Source organism: Triturus cristatus, chromosome 1_2 (assembly GCF_964204655.1).
Source record: "Triturus cristatus chromosome 1_2, aTriCri1.1, whole genome shotgun sequence".
Classification (NCBI taxonomy): Eukaryota; Metazoa; Chordata; class Amphibia; order Caudata; family Salamandridae; genus Triturus; species Triturus cristatus.
The window spans coordinates 840,235,648-840,254,194 of record NC_140580.1 but is presented as its reverse complement, the minus strand read 5'-3'; the positions used below and the strand labels follow the sequence as shown (position 1 = coordinate 840,254,194).

Sequence of the window (18,547 nt, the reverse complement as noted above, 5' to 3'; positions counted from 1 at the left end):
CCCACGTCGACCAAACTGCCACGTCAGACACCGAGGGAATCATCACCAAGAAGGTCTCCATCGATGGGTATCCACAAGTCACCGAAGACCACGGCATCAAGAGAATGCCACCTCTCTACGTCCGCTCAAGAGAAGTCTGTCTGCGAAGCGTGTCCACCAGTCGTCGTCGAGGCATCTGCATCAAACAGTCACCACATCGGCGGCCTTCCATTATCAGTCAACATCGAGGCATACTACGACAAAAACTCCGACAGCTTCCCTTTGCCGCTTGACGTTGAGGCAGACATCTCCATCAGCGGTAACCAGGCGCTGCTTGATGTCGAGGCAGACATCTGTCGCCAGCAACTAGGCACTGCTCGACGTCAAGGTAAACTTCTCTGTCACCGGCAACCAGGCGTCGCTTGACGTTTAGACATGCATCTTTGTCGAAAGCATCCAGACGCCAATAAATTGCGAAACGCTTCAAGGCAACATTCTTCTGCTGGCAGATCTACCCAGCATGAAAGGGATTCAATTGCATCTTCATGCTCAAGCTCCCCTTCACAGGGACAAACAACTCCCTAACAGTTAAAGGCTCAGCAGACATCTGTTTAATTTTCTCCATGTTGACCAGAGAGTGTCTGCCACAAGCAGTGCCATACAGTCCTGATTTGCAATACTGCTGGACCTATTCACCCCACAGGAACTCTAAGGACACCGTCTCCAAAGCCACCCCCCGAAGAAGAGACTAGCCCGCTTAGTGAAGGCCAGTGCTCCAAGGTCCCAACAAAATCTAGAATACCTAGAAAGACCAATCCTCACTGCAGAACCAGAACAAGAAGCAGATCTCGACACAGGACAACATCTCCTACACCTGCAAGGAGATCTCAAAGATCTAGCTCACAGCAATGAGCACGTAGATCCCCTACATGGATTACATCCACCAGATCACCGAAAAGGGACTACTCACCAACTCTTACAGACACTCCACCAGTGAGATTGTCCCCAATAGACAACCTAAATACATTCAATGTAGTGTTGGTGATAGGGGCTGTCAAGCTGAACATAGATATTCCAGCGCCCGCAACAACCTCATTGGTCCTTTTCGATACCTTACATCACAGGTCCTCCTCAAGACCGTTGCTACCCCTGGTTCCAGGTCTGCTCCAGCCAATCATGGATATTTTTCTTACCCCAGCCTCCCTTCAAGCAGCTCCTGCATGAATTTTAAAGAAGTAGAAGGTTCCAGATCAGGATCCATTATATCTGAGAACTGACACTCCAACCAGACTGTTATTTTAGCCGCCGCCAAGAAGACGCACTCCATTGCTGCTGCTTCATCATCCATTCTGCCGGACAAGGAAACCAAACAAGCATATTCCTTGGGCAGGAAAGTGTGCGGCACCTCTGCCTCGATCTAGCGCACAAACTTTACTAGGTCGCTACAACAGATCTCTGTGGGACTTATTGACCAGATTCACAGAAGAGCTCCCTGGAGAAGGTAGACAGGTCTTTGCAGAGATCCTGCAAGAAGGAGAGCTGGTTGCTAACCAAGTAATTAGTGCAGCGGCAAATGGTTCTGACCTTGCGGCACACTGCTATTCCCATGTATATGCGCCCGACATTCATCATGGCTTCGTCTTACAGGCCTGAAGCAAGAGGCACAGCAACACATCCTCAATCTACCTTTCACCGGTAGTTCATTTTTTACTCCCACATGGATAATGAGATGGCAAAAATGAAAACAGAGTTTGACAGACTCAAGGCAGTCGGCCTAAATAAACGGAAGAATTTCCGTCGACGGTACAGTCCTTATGAGGGTTCAGACCACTCACTGTGTCCAACAGCAATACAGACAAGCCATATCTCACTACCAATCCTGCTGATCAAAGCGTGGACGAGGGTCTATTAGACCACTACCAGCTTCCTCCAGGACACCAGGAAAACAATGAGGTGTTGCTTCCCCTGTTGCGGTTGCCCATTCCTATGAGACGAAGTATCAGCAAACATCTAAACCAGTGGCCCAACATCAGCGACAACTGGGCGCTGAATATTGCAGAGAAGTGGTACGCACTTCCACAAGTTCCCCCATCAAAAACCTCTTGCCACAAGCAAAGGCTTCTAAAGAACTAAGTCTTCAATCTACTTCACAAAGAGGCCATAGAGACGGTCCCCCTCTCTCAAAGGGAAGTAGGACTGTATTCTCGGTAGTTCCTAGTAAATCAAAAAGACCCCAACAGAGAATTCAGACCTATTCTGGACTTAAGCCTCCTAATCAAATACGTAAGAAAGGAGAAATTCAGAATGCTTACTCTCCACCAGACCTACCCGCAGCTCTATCAGGGGCACTGGATGTGATTCACTGACCTTCAGGATTCCTACTTCCACATCCCTATCACCAGAAGTTTCTAAGGTTCAAAGTGGCATTCAAACATTACCTGTACAAGGTGCAGTCATTTGCCTGAAATCAGCTCCTCGCACATTCGCCAAGTTCATGGCCGTCATTGCAGCAGCCTTACGAAGTAAAAGCCTATTTGTCTATCCATACCTAGATGACTAGCTGGTAAAAAGCTCCTCTCCAGATCAAGCAAGGAAATGTTATAATGTTTGTATCGAGACGCTCAATCTTTAGGTCTCAGTCAATGCTGAAAAATTCATCCACATTCCAACTCAGACTGCACTCCCTAAGTGCCACCCTACGCACACAAATCGCAAAAATGTGTTCTTTGGAGCAGACATTATCTTTGATTGTAATGAAATGTTCCAACCTCTTACACATGCCGCACCCATCAGCCAGACAGATGGCTTCGCTGCGGAGGTCAGTGGCCTCATGTGTATTCCTAGTCTCAAATGCCAGACTGTATATGAGGCTGCTCCAACAGACACTGAAGGATCAATGGAACCAATACACAGACTATTGGGACAACTGATTCACTCTGTCACAAATGGCAAAGAGTATGCTGCCATGGTGGTCTCAACGGAAAAATCTACTCACACTCATAACAGATGGGTCTCTCCAGGGCTGGGGGGCTCACTTGGGTACCCTACAGACACAGGCCCTGTGGTCTGCTAATGAACACTTATACCATATCAACAGCTGCGGACTGTCCATCTGTCCTTTTATACCTCTATCCAATCCAACGTGCTCCTGGTCCAAACAGACAACACAACCACAATCTAAACAAGCAAGGGACACTCACTTTCGCCCTCATCCCTGGAAGCGCACACCATCTGGAATTGGCTCATAGCGAGGAAGCTGACTAGCTGGGTGATTCACTTGCCAGGAGTCCACAACACACAAGCGGACTCCCTCAGCCGAAAATTATGACTGGATTCTGCACAGTGATGTCATGCAAGAGATTTTTCGAGAATGCGGGCATCTGCAAACAGACCTGTTTGCAGACGTAAGCAACAAAAAATGCCCAGACTTCGTTTCCCGTTTCTCCCGACCAGGAACAAAGGGGAATGCCCTTTCGTTCGACTGGTCCGGAACATTTCTGTATGAGTTTCCTCCCATTCCCCTGATACTGACAGTCAAAAACAAGCTGTACCGAACCAGGACCAGAATGACCCTAATGGCTCCAGAATGGCCTCGACAGTGGTGGTGCCCAAATCTCCTTCACCACACAGGAGGCTGCCATGCAGACGGATCTCCTCTGCAAGCTGGGAGGGAAGATTTTCCCCACAGCCTTCACTCGCTGAACTTGACAGCATAGCTCCTGAAATCCTGCAGTATGGACACTTAGGCCTTTCGCAGGAGTGCATGGACATTCTTCAGGAGTCCTGGAGGCCCTCAACCAGATGCTCTTTTGCTTTCAAGTGGAAGAAATTTTAAATGTGGTACATTCAAAATGATTTCCATCCTATTTCGTGTCAGAAGGATGTAATATTAGCTTACCTTATCCTTTTTGCAAAATCTGTCCTGCAATTCTCATCCATTAAGGTACGTCTTGCAGTCAACTGCTTACACAAAGTCCCCTACACAAAGGTCACGCCTCCATATTCCTGTAGTGAAAGATATCTCAGAGGGATTGAAGGTGTCCCCCCCTCCCCCCCTGGTGATCTGAATGTGGTTCTTTCAAAGCTCATGGGGCCACCGTTCGAACCCATATATAAGGCAACCTTACTAATCCTTACCTTGAAAGCTACTTTTCTGGTAGCTATCACCTCGGTGCACAGGGTCAGCGAAATTGTCTTTCTGATCCAAAGAGCCTTATGCAGTGTTCCATGCTAACAGGGTGGTGTTGAGGACTCACCCGAGTTTTCTCCCCAAAGTAGTGTCTGAGTTCCACATTAGCCAAACTATTTCTCTCCCTACCTTCTATCTAAACCCTTCCACACCAGCAGAAAGAGTGTTACACTCTTTAGATCTCAAGGGTTTTGAAATTGTATTTGAACAAGACCAAAACCATAAGAAAGTCTAACCATGTATTTGTTAATTATGGTCCTATGAGGGCAGGCCTCTCATGCTCTAAACAGTCCATCTGTAGATGGATAGTTTCTTGTATCCTGTTAACTTATCAGTTAGCCAATAAACAGTTACCTGCCAGACTCAAAGCCCACTCTACAAGGGGCAAGGCAGCAACAGTAGCCCTACTAAGGAATGTCCTCCATGTCTGAAATATATAAAGCTGCTACTTGGAGCTCGGTGCAGACTTTCACCTGGCTTACTGTCTAGATTCCAACAGTAAGGCAGACATCTAAGTGGGAAAGACCTCCTTAACCGCGGCGCAAATGCTGCCGCGGAGGTTTTATTGAGTGGGCGGGGCTGCGTTGGCCAACGGACGTGCACAGCACTACTGAGGTAGTGCTTGCGATGGCTGTTGGCCGACGCGCACACGCAACGGGTTAAGCAACCTGTTTCAGTGACGATGACTACTGCTTTTATTATTCCTTACTCGTCCTTAGGGCTGTGAGATGTGCTTGCTTCTTCTAATGCTTATGACTGTTGATTAGGATACCCTGGGAAAGAAGGTTTAGTTACCTGTAATCCTAGTTCTCTTCCTGGGGAATCCTCATCAAAGTCATATGCGACCCGCCCACCTCCCGGATGAGTCTTGCATGCAGCATTTCATACAGGCCTCTGTTCTGCTTATTCATGTCACCGTAAAAAAGAACTGACCTGTCCCCTTGTGGCATGATGGGATACAGAAGGCCCTTTAACAAATCCTTGTAGCTACTTCAGAGTATGAAAGACTGAAAGGTCCTGACTGGATTTGCACTCATCTTAGGATACCCACAGATCTTTGTACTAGGTGCATTAACTAAGGAAGCTATCCTGTCAAATGGCTGTTACAGCAAGAAGAGAGTGGCCACGTTAGCCATTTATATAGATGGAATTCCTCTTTTAATTGTCTGTGTTGCATTAGTATTGTGATTTTTTAATATTTTGACCGTTGCAAACTAGTTGTTTTATTTGGGGTGGCAGAAGACAAGTTAAGCCATACTGAGAGCTGAATAGCCTTTTTGGGTAGGTTTGAAAAAAAAGCTGGGAAGAAGTGAATGCAGAAGTCCAAGAAATGGTGAGCAAAATTAATACTCAAACAGGAGAAATGGTGAAAGCTGTACCAATCAGAACATTTGTTTAGAAATTCAAAATTTCATGTGAACTACTTTTTACAGTAGAAAAAAGTGAGTACCTTGGTAATCTTAAAAGAGCAGCAAGTGTTAGGGTACTTGACATACCTGTGTTGGATATCAAATATTGAGGTCTCATAAGTTACGCTACCCAAACCCCCATTGCAATTTTCTTCGAGTGCCTTTGTTACTTTTACAAACCTTGCCTAATCCCAATTAAAAGGCAAACTAAAGACAATTTCCCACCAGAATCTCCTGGGATTTGAGGCTTTAGCCAACTGCTTTTCCCATATTTTATTTCTCTGACCATAAGTAAAGGAAGAGAATCCCAGGGCATTCGTAAAAGAAGTTGGTGTGACAATCTGCCAAATTTAGCATATTGGCTGTTTTTGTTCAGGTGGGTGCTTCCTTCATTTTCAAAGACCAACTAAAAGTGGAAAGATTGACCACATGAGGACTGTTTTAAGTTTCAGTTGGTGATACACTTGCAATTATTAACTTTGTGTGTGGAAGGTGAAAGGTCCTTAGAGCTTAGTTGATGTAAGAAGTTTTAAAGCCTACTTATGGGAAGCAATTGACAGCAACTTCTGCATTAAAAAGCACAAGTTCTGTTTGGAAGAGCATTTCAGAATAAGTAAGTCGAGTTTGGCCATCTCTTGCCACCACTACTATTTAATTGATAGGTTGAGTTTATTTGTAAAGGGGAGGAATATGTGGCTTTTTAAGTTTTGTTGCTTTTCAGTGGTCATTTGATATGAGAATGCGGTCCATTTTCCAAGTAAATAATTTGTTATCATAGTTCTATTTGTTCATCTGTTGGGCAGGAAAAGTAAGTAGCCGGTCATGAGGTAAAAATACCTGATGATTTTAACACGGATGTTTTTATGATTTATTCCAAGAGTTTAATAGCTGTGTCAATTCTTTTATGGTGTGTGGTTGAAGGAGAATTGCTTTAAAAAAAAAAAATCATGATGGTAATTCATTGCTTTTCAATGTTGTGTATGGTTTGGCCAGCAGGGAAAGGTTGGACGTGGGTGTGAAGTAAGTTGTAGAGGTCGTTTGGGTCAACACCAGGGTTTTTAAGCAAGGGAGTGTTTTGTCCTAATTTGAGGCAGATTGGCATCAGTCCAGTGCTCAGGGAGCTGTTGATTATCTTCTGTCCAGAGTGGGGTTATGGCATTTTTGCGATTTGTAGCTAGGGAGGCTGGGAGTGGATCAGCTAGGTGAGAGGAGGATTTGGTATTTGCGATAATCTTTGAAATGTCTCCTTCCAAGAGAGAGTTAAATGTCTTCCAGCTGCTTGGGGTTAATGAAGGACCTGGGTTGGTGTTCCCTCCATCCGGTTCTAGTGGGTTACTGGTGTATGATAGGGGTTGGTAGTCAAGGGATAGTTAGATCTTCGTGATTTTATCATGGAAGAATTTCGTGAAATTGTCACAGTGTTCTTTGGAGACATGGGGGTTTAGTTTTGGCAGATTAGAGGTTTGTTTTTAGGTCTCGGCTCGAAGGCTGCGCTTGCGCAGTCTCGCTCCGAGATTTAATGTTTAGGAGTGGGGCTTTAACCCGCCCCTTTTTTTTACCTCTTCTCCATTGGCTGGCCTCTGAAATACTGGTCAGCCATTGGAGAAGAGCATTGTCTCTCCAAACAAGCCCAGTCTTTTTCAGATTCGGGGGCGTGTTTTTTCGATTCTTTCTCTTCTCTGGAATGTAAACATTCCAGCCAATGGCAAGAGGAGAGAAAGAAAAACACGCCCCCGAATCTGAAAACGCCGCTGCCTTTCTCCGAGGCATTTCTGCTTGACCTCGGAGAAAGGCGGTGGTGTTAAGCGCGGTCTGCTTCAACTATAGCGGCCGCACTTATTTATTTCTTTAATATACGGCACGGGCCGCTTTCAGGCGGCCCCATGCCTTTAGTAGTTATTTCTGTAATTTACGGCTTGGTCCGCTTACAAGCGGCCACACGCCTTTTTCTTGTAAGCTTGCTCCTTTTAAAATGTATTATTTACTTATCTGTAAGTACGGCACGCTTTTATTATAGCTGCCACGCACTTTATTTTCCCCTGGAGAAGCAGCCAATGGCGACCCCACGCCTTATTTTCAACAACAACCCGCCCTCACCCCGCCCCCGTAGCCGCCTGGACCGGAAGAAGGCATCTGCTTGTTGCCACAGAGTCACGTTCGGAGTCAATTTTCACTTATATGAGTAAGCAGAAATATTTAGGTGGCGGGGGCTCGACCGGAACATTCCAAGATAGTTTTAAGCTAAGAGTCCCACGTTGTAACCATCATTAACGTGGACGTAGTGTTGTTGTTTAATAACTGTCTTTGCTCAACACTGCACTGTAAACTTGCTTTAGCAGCGTGTGGATGAGTAACACATTGCTTATGTTAGTGCGAGAAAACGTCATAGGAGTCATCGGCATGTGCACAGCTTGGACTGTATTGTTTTAGCTCCGTGCGTGGCCCGCTGCTATATTCACAATCGTGTGCACAATTTTTATATTGCCGCTACCACTGTACTCTCATTTGTGTGATATACTGCTTTTGGAAATGCCGTGAATTTCACTGTTTTCTATTCCTGAAGCACGAAGCTTCTCGTTCACACTCTCTAGCTCTGCTCTGCTTTCACATGGAAATGCGCTCTAGTCTTTACTCTCCTATACTCACGTCCGTATAGAAGCTAGAAGTTACTTCCGGGTCACTGCTACTGCGTTCGGACTACACTTCCCAGGACCCTCCGCGGCCGCGTGCTGCTGGTACCTCCAGCAGATGTGAGTACCGGGTTGTTTTTACTCCTCCGGTTCTGCTGCCTGCTACCCTCCAACATGCCGATGAAGGGGCGCTTCCCGATCTGCCGCACCCTAGCCTACCTGCAAGAGGGCAAGATAGTCTTCAAGAGCTTGGTGAAGGTCATGACCATCAATTACAACATGCACGGGGAGCGTGCGGAGGGCGCCAGCTAAGACTACTAGCATCGGGGGAGTGAGATGACTGTCTCACCAACAGGGGGGCGGTTGGTGCTGATGCTTGGAGAACAAAGTGCCACTGCATCTCTCTATGCAGCGTTCCCTGATGCACTATAATTTTGCAGAAACGGGTGGATTTTATAATGAGATACCCTCTAAGAATTTACCTATTGGCCGTTCGAATTTGATTTGATAAGTAGTTTTAGAGTTTGGAATCTTGAACTGTGTAAAAGTTGCACTTTCCTGTACTGTTTAGTAATGTGAGACATTGAGCAGAAACCCGGATGCAGTTCTCAGAGGTTCGAGGGTAAGGTATGAGGAACTTAGTGCAACCTTTTACACTACAGTGCATACTTTTAACTGAAGGTCTAGCCAACGTACATTTACCTTCATGACTAAGGTTGGATCAGGTGAGACTGTGCCTTGAGAACAGGAATTCAATGAATTACCACTAAACAAGGGAGAGGGGACTTAGAGAAACATTAATATGGTTAAAATGCCAGTTCACTGTTATCAAAGAAGTTGATGGGCTTGAGCATTGTAAATAACAATGCTGTTTCTTTAAATGTTTTAAAAACATAAACAAAAATAATGTCATGAGCAATGGCAATAGCTTTAACTTTAACAATGCCGAGACCATTGCATTGTAAATGCTTGTTTAATTATGCTAAACAGTTCTCTAAGGGGATTTTTTTAGTTTCTCAATATGAATACATTATTGTCGTTTGGTAGCGCACAGTTATGTTATGTTATGTTATTTATTCTTTTGTATAGCGCACGGCTACTCAAAAAGAGTGTCCCGGCGCTTTAGGAGAAGGAGTGCTGCAACATAATAACATAACGTTAGAAGAAGAAAAAAAGACCGAATGCCAGACAAATACATGCAAGAAAAAACAGGCTACTGGGTGAACAGCCAGGTTTTAAGGCCTTTCCTAAACGCTAGTAGGCTGGTAGCTCCCCGCAGAGTGAGTGGCAGAGAGTTCCACAACTGTGGCGCCAGTAGTCCAAAAGAGCGGCCACCCAGACGAGCACTCTTCACACGCGGAACAACCACAGTGTGTTATCATTTCTGATAGGTGTTCTACAAAATCGATCAAGCTGCCTGGTGGGTGGTAGAGGAGGTGGAATTTCATTGTTTGTTAAGTGGGGTAGGTGTAGGTTTGTACCATGAGTATGCTGTTCTTGTAGATAATGGCTATGCCACTCCAGATGCCATTCTCCTCCTTCTTGATGATGGAGACACCTGGGGGGGGGGACTAGTAGGTCAAAGATGGGCGAAGAGGGGTCAATTAGCCATGTTTCTGTGATAAATGTGATGTCGATGTTGTGGGTCAAGATGGATTTTGGCAGGTCGGTTGGATGTTTGGTTGTGGATCTGCAGCTTAAAAGCATTCAGTTGGTGTTACTATTGGGATTCAGAGGGGGTGAAGCCAAGGAGACTTTGATGAGTAGGAGGTTTGTTAGTTGTTGGAGGGATGATTTCTGTTCCAAAACCAGTAATCACCTGTATCTTGGAGGTGGAATTGTCTTGTTTGCTAGGAGTCATAGCTTTTGGTTAATGCTGTTACTACCATTAGGGACATTCTGGGGGTCCATCTTATTGACCTGTGCGTTCGATTTTTTTTTTTTTAAAGGGGTAGAGCACCAGCTATGAGGACGGTGTCTGAGCAGTCATGTGGGTTGTCTTGGAGGGGGTGGGGGGCTTTGGGTCAGTTCAGGATAGGGTTGGTAGAATTTTGTTAATGCCCTGTGTTAGTATGTTGGGATAGTATTTTGAGTTGGTTAGAATTGTCCTGTGAGTGGCATTTAGGATAAGGTGGGTATGGAGTTTGTTTAGTGGTAGCTGGTGAGAAGTTGTCGTGAGACTTGGGAGCAGGCGTGAGACTTGGGAGCAGACGCCACTTGGTCAGTTTTCCTCGAGGTATGGATGGGGGGTGTATGTGGGTGTGAATTAGAGTTGTAGGTTTCGTTACTCTGATCTGCTCTTCAAGGTCATCTTGGCTGGGTGGCCTGCCTCTGGAGGGTGGGGGGATGTGAAGTAGTCGAGAGGGGTTGTGTGGGTAGAGAGAAGGAGGGGGCCTAGGGAGTTATGGTGAGGGGGTAGAGTTGCAGAAGTGGTGGGTCTCGAATGCTGAGATCCTGCGTTATTTAATGAGGTGGAGGATGAATTGGGAAGGGGAGGTTGGTCATTGGGTGAACGCCGTTTTTTAGTGTCCTTTTAGGCGTCGAAGTGACATAGGTTGATGTTATTGTCTTGGATCAGGATGCTTCCATTTCTGTAAATGGCTATGGTGGCCTTTGCTTTGAAGGTTGGAGAGTTTGCGATCATCATTATGCATCCGTGAGGTATTTTGGTGCATTTAAAAATGTTGAGATTGGTTAGGGTAGTGAACCATTTTGCCAGACATGGAGTTTAAAAGATGAGATCAGTTTTTAATATGCCCTTGGAGATGTTGTAGTAGATGTCAGCAATTAGAGTTTCGGGGTGATGTTTGATTAATTTTTGGTTGAGGTTTTTGGTTGCATTGACTGAAAGATTAGGGGGGTATGTTATGGAGAAGGAGTTGGGTCCATGATGTTTGAGGTAGCTAGGCAGAGTAGAGATAAGGGCAGGCGTTATGTGGACGTGCATATTAGTTCCTTCGTGGTCTTGGTAATCTTGGTTGTTGGATGGTCCTAGGGCGGGAGGTGGGGGTGAGATAGTAATGGGGTTAATATTACTGCAGTTTAGGATGGTTTAGTTGATGGGTGTGTGTTCAGCTTATTTATCGGTGTTTTGTTTGACTCATAACTGTCGAATATGGGGTTTTCTAGTCTGGGTTAATTTGCGAGGTGATAGGGAGGAGAATAGAGTACCCTCTTTAAGATGGCCATGCGTTTGCAGTCTTAATCATTTTGCAGTTGTTACTACTTCATGACCTGCAGGTCTACAATATCAGTCCCCTTTCAGTTGTTGCTAAATTTATTGTCATTCTATTGGAATTGTTACTTTAATATCTTACTTGTAGTTATATTATTTCTTTGCTCGAGTTTCCACTCCCTCATGTGTAAGAGACACATGTGGTGGTTCAGGAGTGATTTCCGGCGCTCCCGCCTCCAAGAGGAAGGATTACCGTATAGGTAGCAGTGATTTTTCAGGAGGATCAAGTGGGTAAGAAAAGCAGGTTGTATCAGACCATGAGCGGCCTTGCGGACGGCTGTGAGGTAGAGCGGGACTGCAAGGAAGCTCCAGTCATGTCACAGCAGGGAGCGCAAGGGTAAAGTTTGTTCCAGTCGTGGAAAAGCGCGGCCTCCAAGAGCCTAGATTGGATTTGCCGGCCGAATCTGAGGCCAGTGCAGGCTTGATTTTTGCCGCGGGTGGTGCAGGGCTCCGTGGCTGACGAGAGGACGCCATGCATTATCTAGAATAGGAGCAAGACCCGAGGGGTTGCTCAGTGGAAAATAGAGCCAGCCCATGCCAGGAGCTACGGCTCCCACAAAAAAAAATTTAATGACTGGGCTGCTTAGGTCATAGTCATTGACTGGCAACGGCATTCGACTGGGTCGGCATCACGAGTGCTGTCACAAGCTCAACTAGCACACCTCACCAGGGTGTCTGATGGTTGAAGCCAGGACAACATAACTATCTCTTTAAATGCAAACCAACAAACGCCTATGGAGCAGCTGTCCCTGCCTGCCACAAACCTGACAGTTTAACTCAAGTTAAAATTTCTAATACACACAGGCATTTCTGTGCAGACATTTGTGTTCCTAAATACAAAAATGCTCTCAGTAGTCATAGAGCAAATTGTATGCTACAAGGTTTACTTCTTGCAAATGTTTCTATATCCTTCTGTGAAGACGCCCAATTCCTGCATGTTTTTACTGTTCCATTGCCAGAGAAATCGAGTAATAACTCACTGATGGAGCCTAAGGAGGCAAGAACCTGTCTGGGAGAGCTTGTGTTTGTTTTGAGGGGCTTCGCAGGTTGGTCTGGGCTGTTCTATTGCAGCAGGATCGAGACTGATTTGCATATTCCTTTCTCTATCTGAAGTGATATGCATGAGAAACGTTTGACTGGAAGTCCGCCCGGGTGATAACCATAGGCTGTGACGTTTTCAAGCATCCCACCCATCAAGACCGCTTGTATCACTCACAAAGCTCTTCATCCAAAATCCCCAAATACCTAGAAATCAAACTTTCGAGATCAGGAAGAAGCCGGGCATTACAAAGCTCCAACTCTCTTCTTACACCTATAAAGTTGAAGAAGAAATTCTCCTTGGCCCGTTCTTTCCCCAGATTTGCTCCTAGGATTTGGAATTGCTCCGCAAAGATCTCTGCTGCACCCCCTCCTTCTCCTGTTTCAAAACGGGATTTCAGAGCTCTACTTTTCAACAACTTCCTCAACACCTACACAAATTGATCTGCGATTCTCAAAGACCCTCATTGACTAGATTCTTCAAGACAGTCGCCTGACCCGTTCAGTTTGTCTTCTATTCTCATTACCTTAATGCTTTACTGTTATTGACATTTGATGTTCGTTCTAATACTTTAATGATGTATGGTTTCTACGCTTTTCATGACTATTTCAACCTTCATGACTTCCCACATGTAATTCAGTGTTAAACGTATTCTCATAACATGTAAAGTGTTCCGATACCCTTGGGTCCAGTTCGCTCCATATAAAGCTAAAAAAATAAATAATAATCATCTCTGCGTTTTTTCCAGTGCTAGGCTTTAAGTGTATGCTCACAAGTGTGTCCCGTGCCTGCTGTGTCACAGGACTCAATACCTGACTGCTCACCAACATTATCAGCATTTGATAAAAAATAATACTACAGGAAGCCGTTCTATTAACAGCTGGTAGATAAATAACATTCAGGTTGAAGGTAGATTTGCATACAGTAATGAAGAATATTGCCTTTCTTTCCTACTGTTATCTGAAATATTCTTCACCCTTTTAGGTGTCATGATGTGCTGTTGACCTTGTTTGGGTGCAATGTGTCTTTTGGTCCATTCCTTTTTGTTTACTTTCTCTTTTTTTCTCATTTACATTTTCGTCCTCCGTTATCCTGATTCCATGTTTATATAATTAATGTTTTACTCTTTTTATTGCTTCACTCTTTTCATCAACTGACAACAGCTGTCCAACCAGGTCCCTGAAACAAGCCCTGTAGTGTTTGGCACTGTGGAACATACTCGTATCTCACCAGGTCCTCTCCATTCACTGTCCAGTGACCAAATACTAGGTATGTTTACATTTTACTTTGATACATAGGTTGTAAAGAAGTAGATCTGGAAAAAATATGTATGTATTTGTCTTTTTATTTTGTTAAGGAGACCTTTTCTTTTGTGAACCCATCCTTTTCTATATTATATATGTGTTGATGGTCTTTGCCTGCTCAAAACTCCCTTGGTATTTTGTAAGTACTCTGTCTAAATGCACCATCTTTGTATGCATCTTTTTAGTTTGCTTACAGTTGTAAACTTTGGGCTGTGAAATATTATCCCTCTTCTATTCTCAGATTGTAAACTATATTTCCTGGTAGTAAGTACTGGGAGCTGCTCTTAAAAACTTTCAAAAACAAAGCCAATTAAGTGTTTTCGTCACCGGATCTTCATTAATATTTATGGACACAGGAATAACTTGGCATACACACAAGATCACTGCACTCTTTGGCGTGTCACCTGAAAATTGCCTTTGCAAATGTCTGAGTCATTTTCTTTAAACAACTAGAATCCGCATGGCAAATTGCAGCTGGACAAAATCCTCCCTATTATTGTCATTACTCTGATCTACAAGAAAAGAAAAACAGAACTAGAACAGATATGCACCATCCTCAGAGGCGAGACTTTGAAACTCTCAATTTTAAGACCGTCCATTTGGTTCAGAGGCTCATAGTTAGTTTCCAGTCTGTGGATCATATATTCATGACCACTAGAAATTGCTTTTTTTCTTTCTCTTTTCCTTGAAAAAATTATTTTTGCTAAGATTTTTGGCTTTACTCGCTCCCTTTTCTTGTTGTGAGGTAAGGTTTTCCATCTTGAGATTCTCTTTGAATTTACAAGCAGTAGAATATCTTCGCATACATGTGTTATCCTTGTAGCCCATTTCAATATATAATTGTACATTTTGAAAATCTAATTTAAACAGAGAAAACATGCATGTAAATGTAATGTTTCCAGTCTTTTTTGGTATTTTAATTTTAAAAGTTCAACATTTTAAACCAATTAGGTCACACAAATTTGTCTGAAATATCTTTAAGAAGTTAAATGCAAAAGAGAAAATGTCGCCCCCATTATGGGCTGTGAACAGTGTGCAAACTAACCATGCCACTTTAAGCGTTCAAGAACTTGCAGTCTTCTGTCAAACTTTGCAGGTTTGGTCAGGCAAATTAGATTTTTAAGTTTTACTGAGATTCGCCAAACTTTTCAGCTGCAAAGGCAACTTTTATTCTCATTCTTATGGATTAAAGTGCTTTAATTCTATTTATGGTGAATGCACCATGCAATCATTACTTATGGATTCCTAATCTAAAATTACTTGCACACTAACTTACAGGGTCACTAAAGAGCTCCCACTTTAATTTGTTCTAGTGATAAAATCGAAGGCCCTGTATTGCATAAATTGTTTGCTCTTTGCACTCGACTACCCTTGATATGTTTGGAATTTGGTTTGAACTCAAGTTGAGTTGTAGGACTACATTCAACTTTATTGTGAGTGGTCACAATTAGCGGAGCAAAATAAGTTAATTGAATGTTTTACTCATACAGGTATAGCCACATCAAAAATATTTATTTTAATAACATTTTATTTGGGGCATGTGTGATAGTTGAAGTAAATGCTCCTCAGGATTTTAACTTGTATTTCTTCAAAGAAGCCTTTTGAGTCACAAGATCCCGGTGACTCCTCTGGTCGTTGAAGCTCATGGACACAGACTCCATTATTGTGCTCCCGATCTCGACGAGTTTGTTGCTTTCCATCCTGTGCGAGAAGACTTTTCTATGCTTTTCTTCAAATGGTGACTTTGTTGTTGTTACGCTAGAGGGCCCCTCAATACTTGAGGCCACCAAGTGCTGTCTACTATGCTTCAGAGAATGAGCACCCGAGGTAATGGAATAGATGCCCCTAAAGAGATGCCCGCAGTGCTGTTCTAAAGGCCCATGGGCCGACCTGAATGATCTTTAACTTTTGCCGGAGCGCGGCAAGAGCTGCTGCGACTGTTGTAAGGCGGTCAGCAACAATGTGACTCTGTGGCAGCGTTTAGACAGATGGTTGGCCCACAGCAGGATGGCCAGATCCTCTTCAGGAACACAGGATATCTTCATTTAGACAGATCCTCTCTAGTTGAGGAAGAGGAGTAAGCATTGAGTGAGTTACCCAGTCCTCAGTTCATAGACTCTGATGTCCTGGAGTCTGGAGAGAAGGGATTCCTGGAGGAAGAAGAGGCGCCCACCTACTATAAAGAAGAGGTGTACTTCATCCTCGAGGATGATGTCTTCTTGATGGAGACACTCTTGAAACTGAGCACTCAATCCATTAACTCCTGATGCTCAAGGGGATGATTAAATCCACGCTTGATATCTTTAAAGAGCCTGTAAAATCATGTGTGGTGACGCCACGTGTGAAAAAGAAATCTATACTAGTGCCCTCTGTATCGCTTTATTTAAGAAGGCATGTCCCCTCAAATTTGTTAGCGGTGACCACTGCTAAAAAGAGAGCAGCAGCCTAAACCACTGGAGCGCTCTTGTCTCTTGACAAGGAAAGCAAGCGGATCAATGCTGTAGGAAAGAGAGTAGCGGTGGCTGCAGCCACGCACTGGTGCATCGCCACCTTGGTAGGCCTCCTTTCTTGCTACGAATAATCCCACTGGGAGGATATGAAGGGCTTCTTCAGCAACTCCCTGACTAGTATGGTAAAAGGGGACAAGAGCTAGTTGAGGAAGGCAAGGCTGTTTCCAGCTTAGTGCGCTGGATTTAGCAGATACAGTAGTCAGGGGAGTGAACACCTCTATTATCCTACGGCGCCACTCCTGGTTCTGCTTTTCCGGCTTAAAGCCGAGGTGCAACAGCACCTTGTCAACCTACCTTTCGATGGCGGGCACCGGTTTGGGCTGTAGGTTGACACCAGGCTCAAAAAGATCAAGAACACAATCGGCCATGGTGATGGGTGCCCTTCAGATGCCTTCTGGAAGGGTCTCCTTTCACAGGCAGAAGACTAGGGTTAGCTCGAAAGCCACGTCCCCCAGACCAAACCCAGACCTACCATTGGCAGCAACAGGGTTATCACCCACATAGTGGTAAGGGTTTCACACTGTGCTCATTTAGACGGAATGATTCCTAGGGCCGAGGCAGAGGTACCCCTAGTTAGGGAACCTCTACCTTCAAGAACTGATTTGCCCCACATCCCCGATCACACAACACCTGTCGCGAGGGAGACTTTAGGGATTCCTTCCCTGCTGAGAAGGGATCACCACAGACCAGAGGGTCCTATCCATCATCTAGCACAGCTGCTTCCAAGTGCTCAACTCTACCCCACCAAACATCTCACTTTGCACCCTTAGCCCAAACATCTTGGGTTGTTACAGCAGGAAGTTCAGGCCCTCCTACCCTGAGTGGCCATTGAGCCAGTGCCCCAGCAAAACCAAGGCAAAAGTTTCTACTCTCTATACTTCCTTATTCCCAAGAAGGACGGATCTCTCAGACCAGTCCTCAACCTCCTTCCTCTCAACAGATACATTCTGTCAGAACATTTCTACATGGTCAACTTACAAGATGGAATCCCCCCTGCTCCAGCAAGGTGACTTCATGGCCACGCTCAACCTGAAGGACCACTACTTTCACATCCCAATCCATCCACCTCATCTATGCTACCCCTGGTTCATGATTTTTTTTTTTTAAGCAATTTTTATTGTTTTCAAAACAACAACCCAATACATGCCCCTCTACCTCCACCGTCGAAAGGAGAACTGTACATTTATCATTGCTACCAAACATCCAGGAGCTTAATCATTCTTCCCATGTGGACCCTCCTGCCCTCCCTCTCCCACCCCATGTCAGTGTGCCCCCCTCTGTCGTCCCCTCTCCTTACGTACCCTTCCCCGACTATGAGTCATGTACGGGTACTCAACCGCCCCTAGGAAACCCAGGCTTTCCCACACATCCCGCTACTTCTAAATCGTCCAGTGCTCACCAGTATTCCTCCCCTACTCCCGCCCCACAGTGTCCTCCTGCCTGTCAGACGTGCTCCCTGCTTCCCCTGTGTCAGACATCAGCCCCTGAAATTCCACCACCAGCGCCTCCCACGCTCGGGCCGTCGCCAGAGCTCTCTCGTCGTCCCTCTGGAGGGCCAATTGCAACCGGAGCGTACCCTCCGTCCCTGCCCATCTCGCAAACGCCACCCTCCACCGCAAGAAACTTGGGCCCCCTGGTTCATGATAAGTGCTAAATACTACCAGTTCAAGGTGCTGGTCTTCGGCGTCACCGTGGCCTCAAGGGTCTTTACCAAGTGCTTAGTTATCGGTGGAAACCGCTCACCTCCGTGAGGGAGGAGTTTGCGCCTTCCTCTTACCTCAAAGACTTGCTGATCAAGAGAGCAAGTACGCAGGAATGAGTGACCCACACATGGGCCACAGTTTCCATTCTGCACGGTTCATAGTAAATGCCACACTTAGAACCACTTCAAATTCAACTCTTCTTAGGGTCAGTACTGAATTCAATAGTATGCAAAGCTTTCCCCAGTCCCTAAAGAGTGCAAGTATTTCAGCAGCTTCTCATTCTAGTTGAGCCACTTCGTTCACTTCCAGTTTCCAGTGATGTCTTCAGTAAATGATTGCCTCGTGCATTGCCATAGTGCCCCATGCTAGACTCTGTGCACCCACTTCATAAAAGCCTCTCAAGCGAGTGGAGTCAAGCAGAGGGTCAGTTGCAAATTTTGGTACTGACAAACACCCATCACTCTCTGCAGTGGTGGAACAGCAACAATCTGTTGCAAGGCAGACCCTTTGCAGGCCCAGTTCTGCAAGAGGACATTACCACAGATGCAT

The 18,547-nt window shown here is 45.1% G+C and overlaps 1 protein-coding gene across 19 annotated transcripts in view; it reads left to right on the top strand.

Annotated features, from left to right (window-relative positions):
- The window catches only part of EIF4G3 (eukaryotic translation initiation factor 4 gamma 3), a 1,568,346-nt gene that overhangs the window by 690,661 nt on the left and 859,138 nt on the right, over positions 1 to 18,547 (top strand). For all 19 annotated transcript variants that reach the window (XM_085608969.1, XM_085608978.1, XM_085608977.1 and 16 more), the window contains one exon: positions 13,645 to 13,750. In XM_085608969.1, the coding sequence (XP_085465095.1) occupies positions 13,645 to 13,750 (106 nt within the window). The remainder of the gene's footprint in view (positions 1 to 13,644; positions 13,751 to 18,547) is intronic.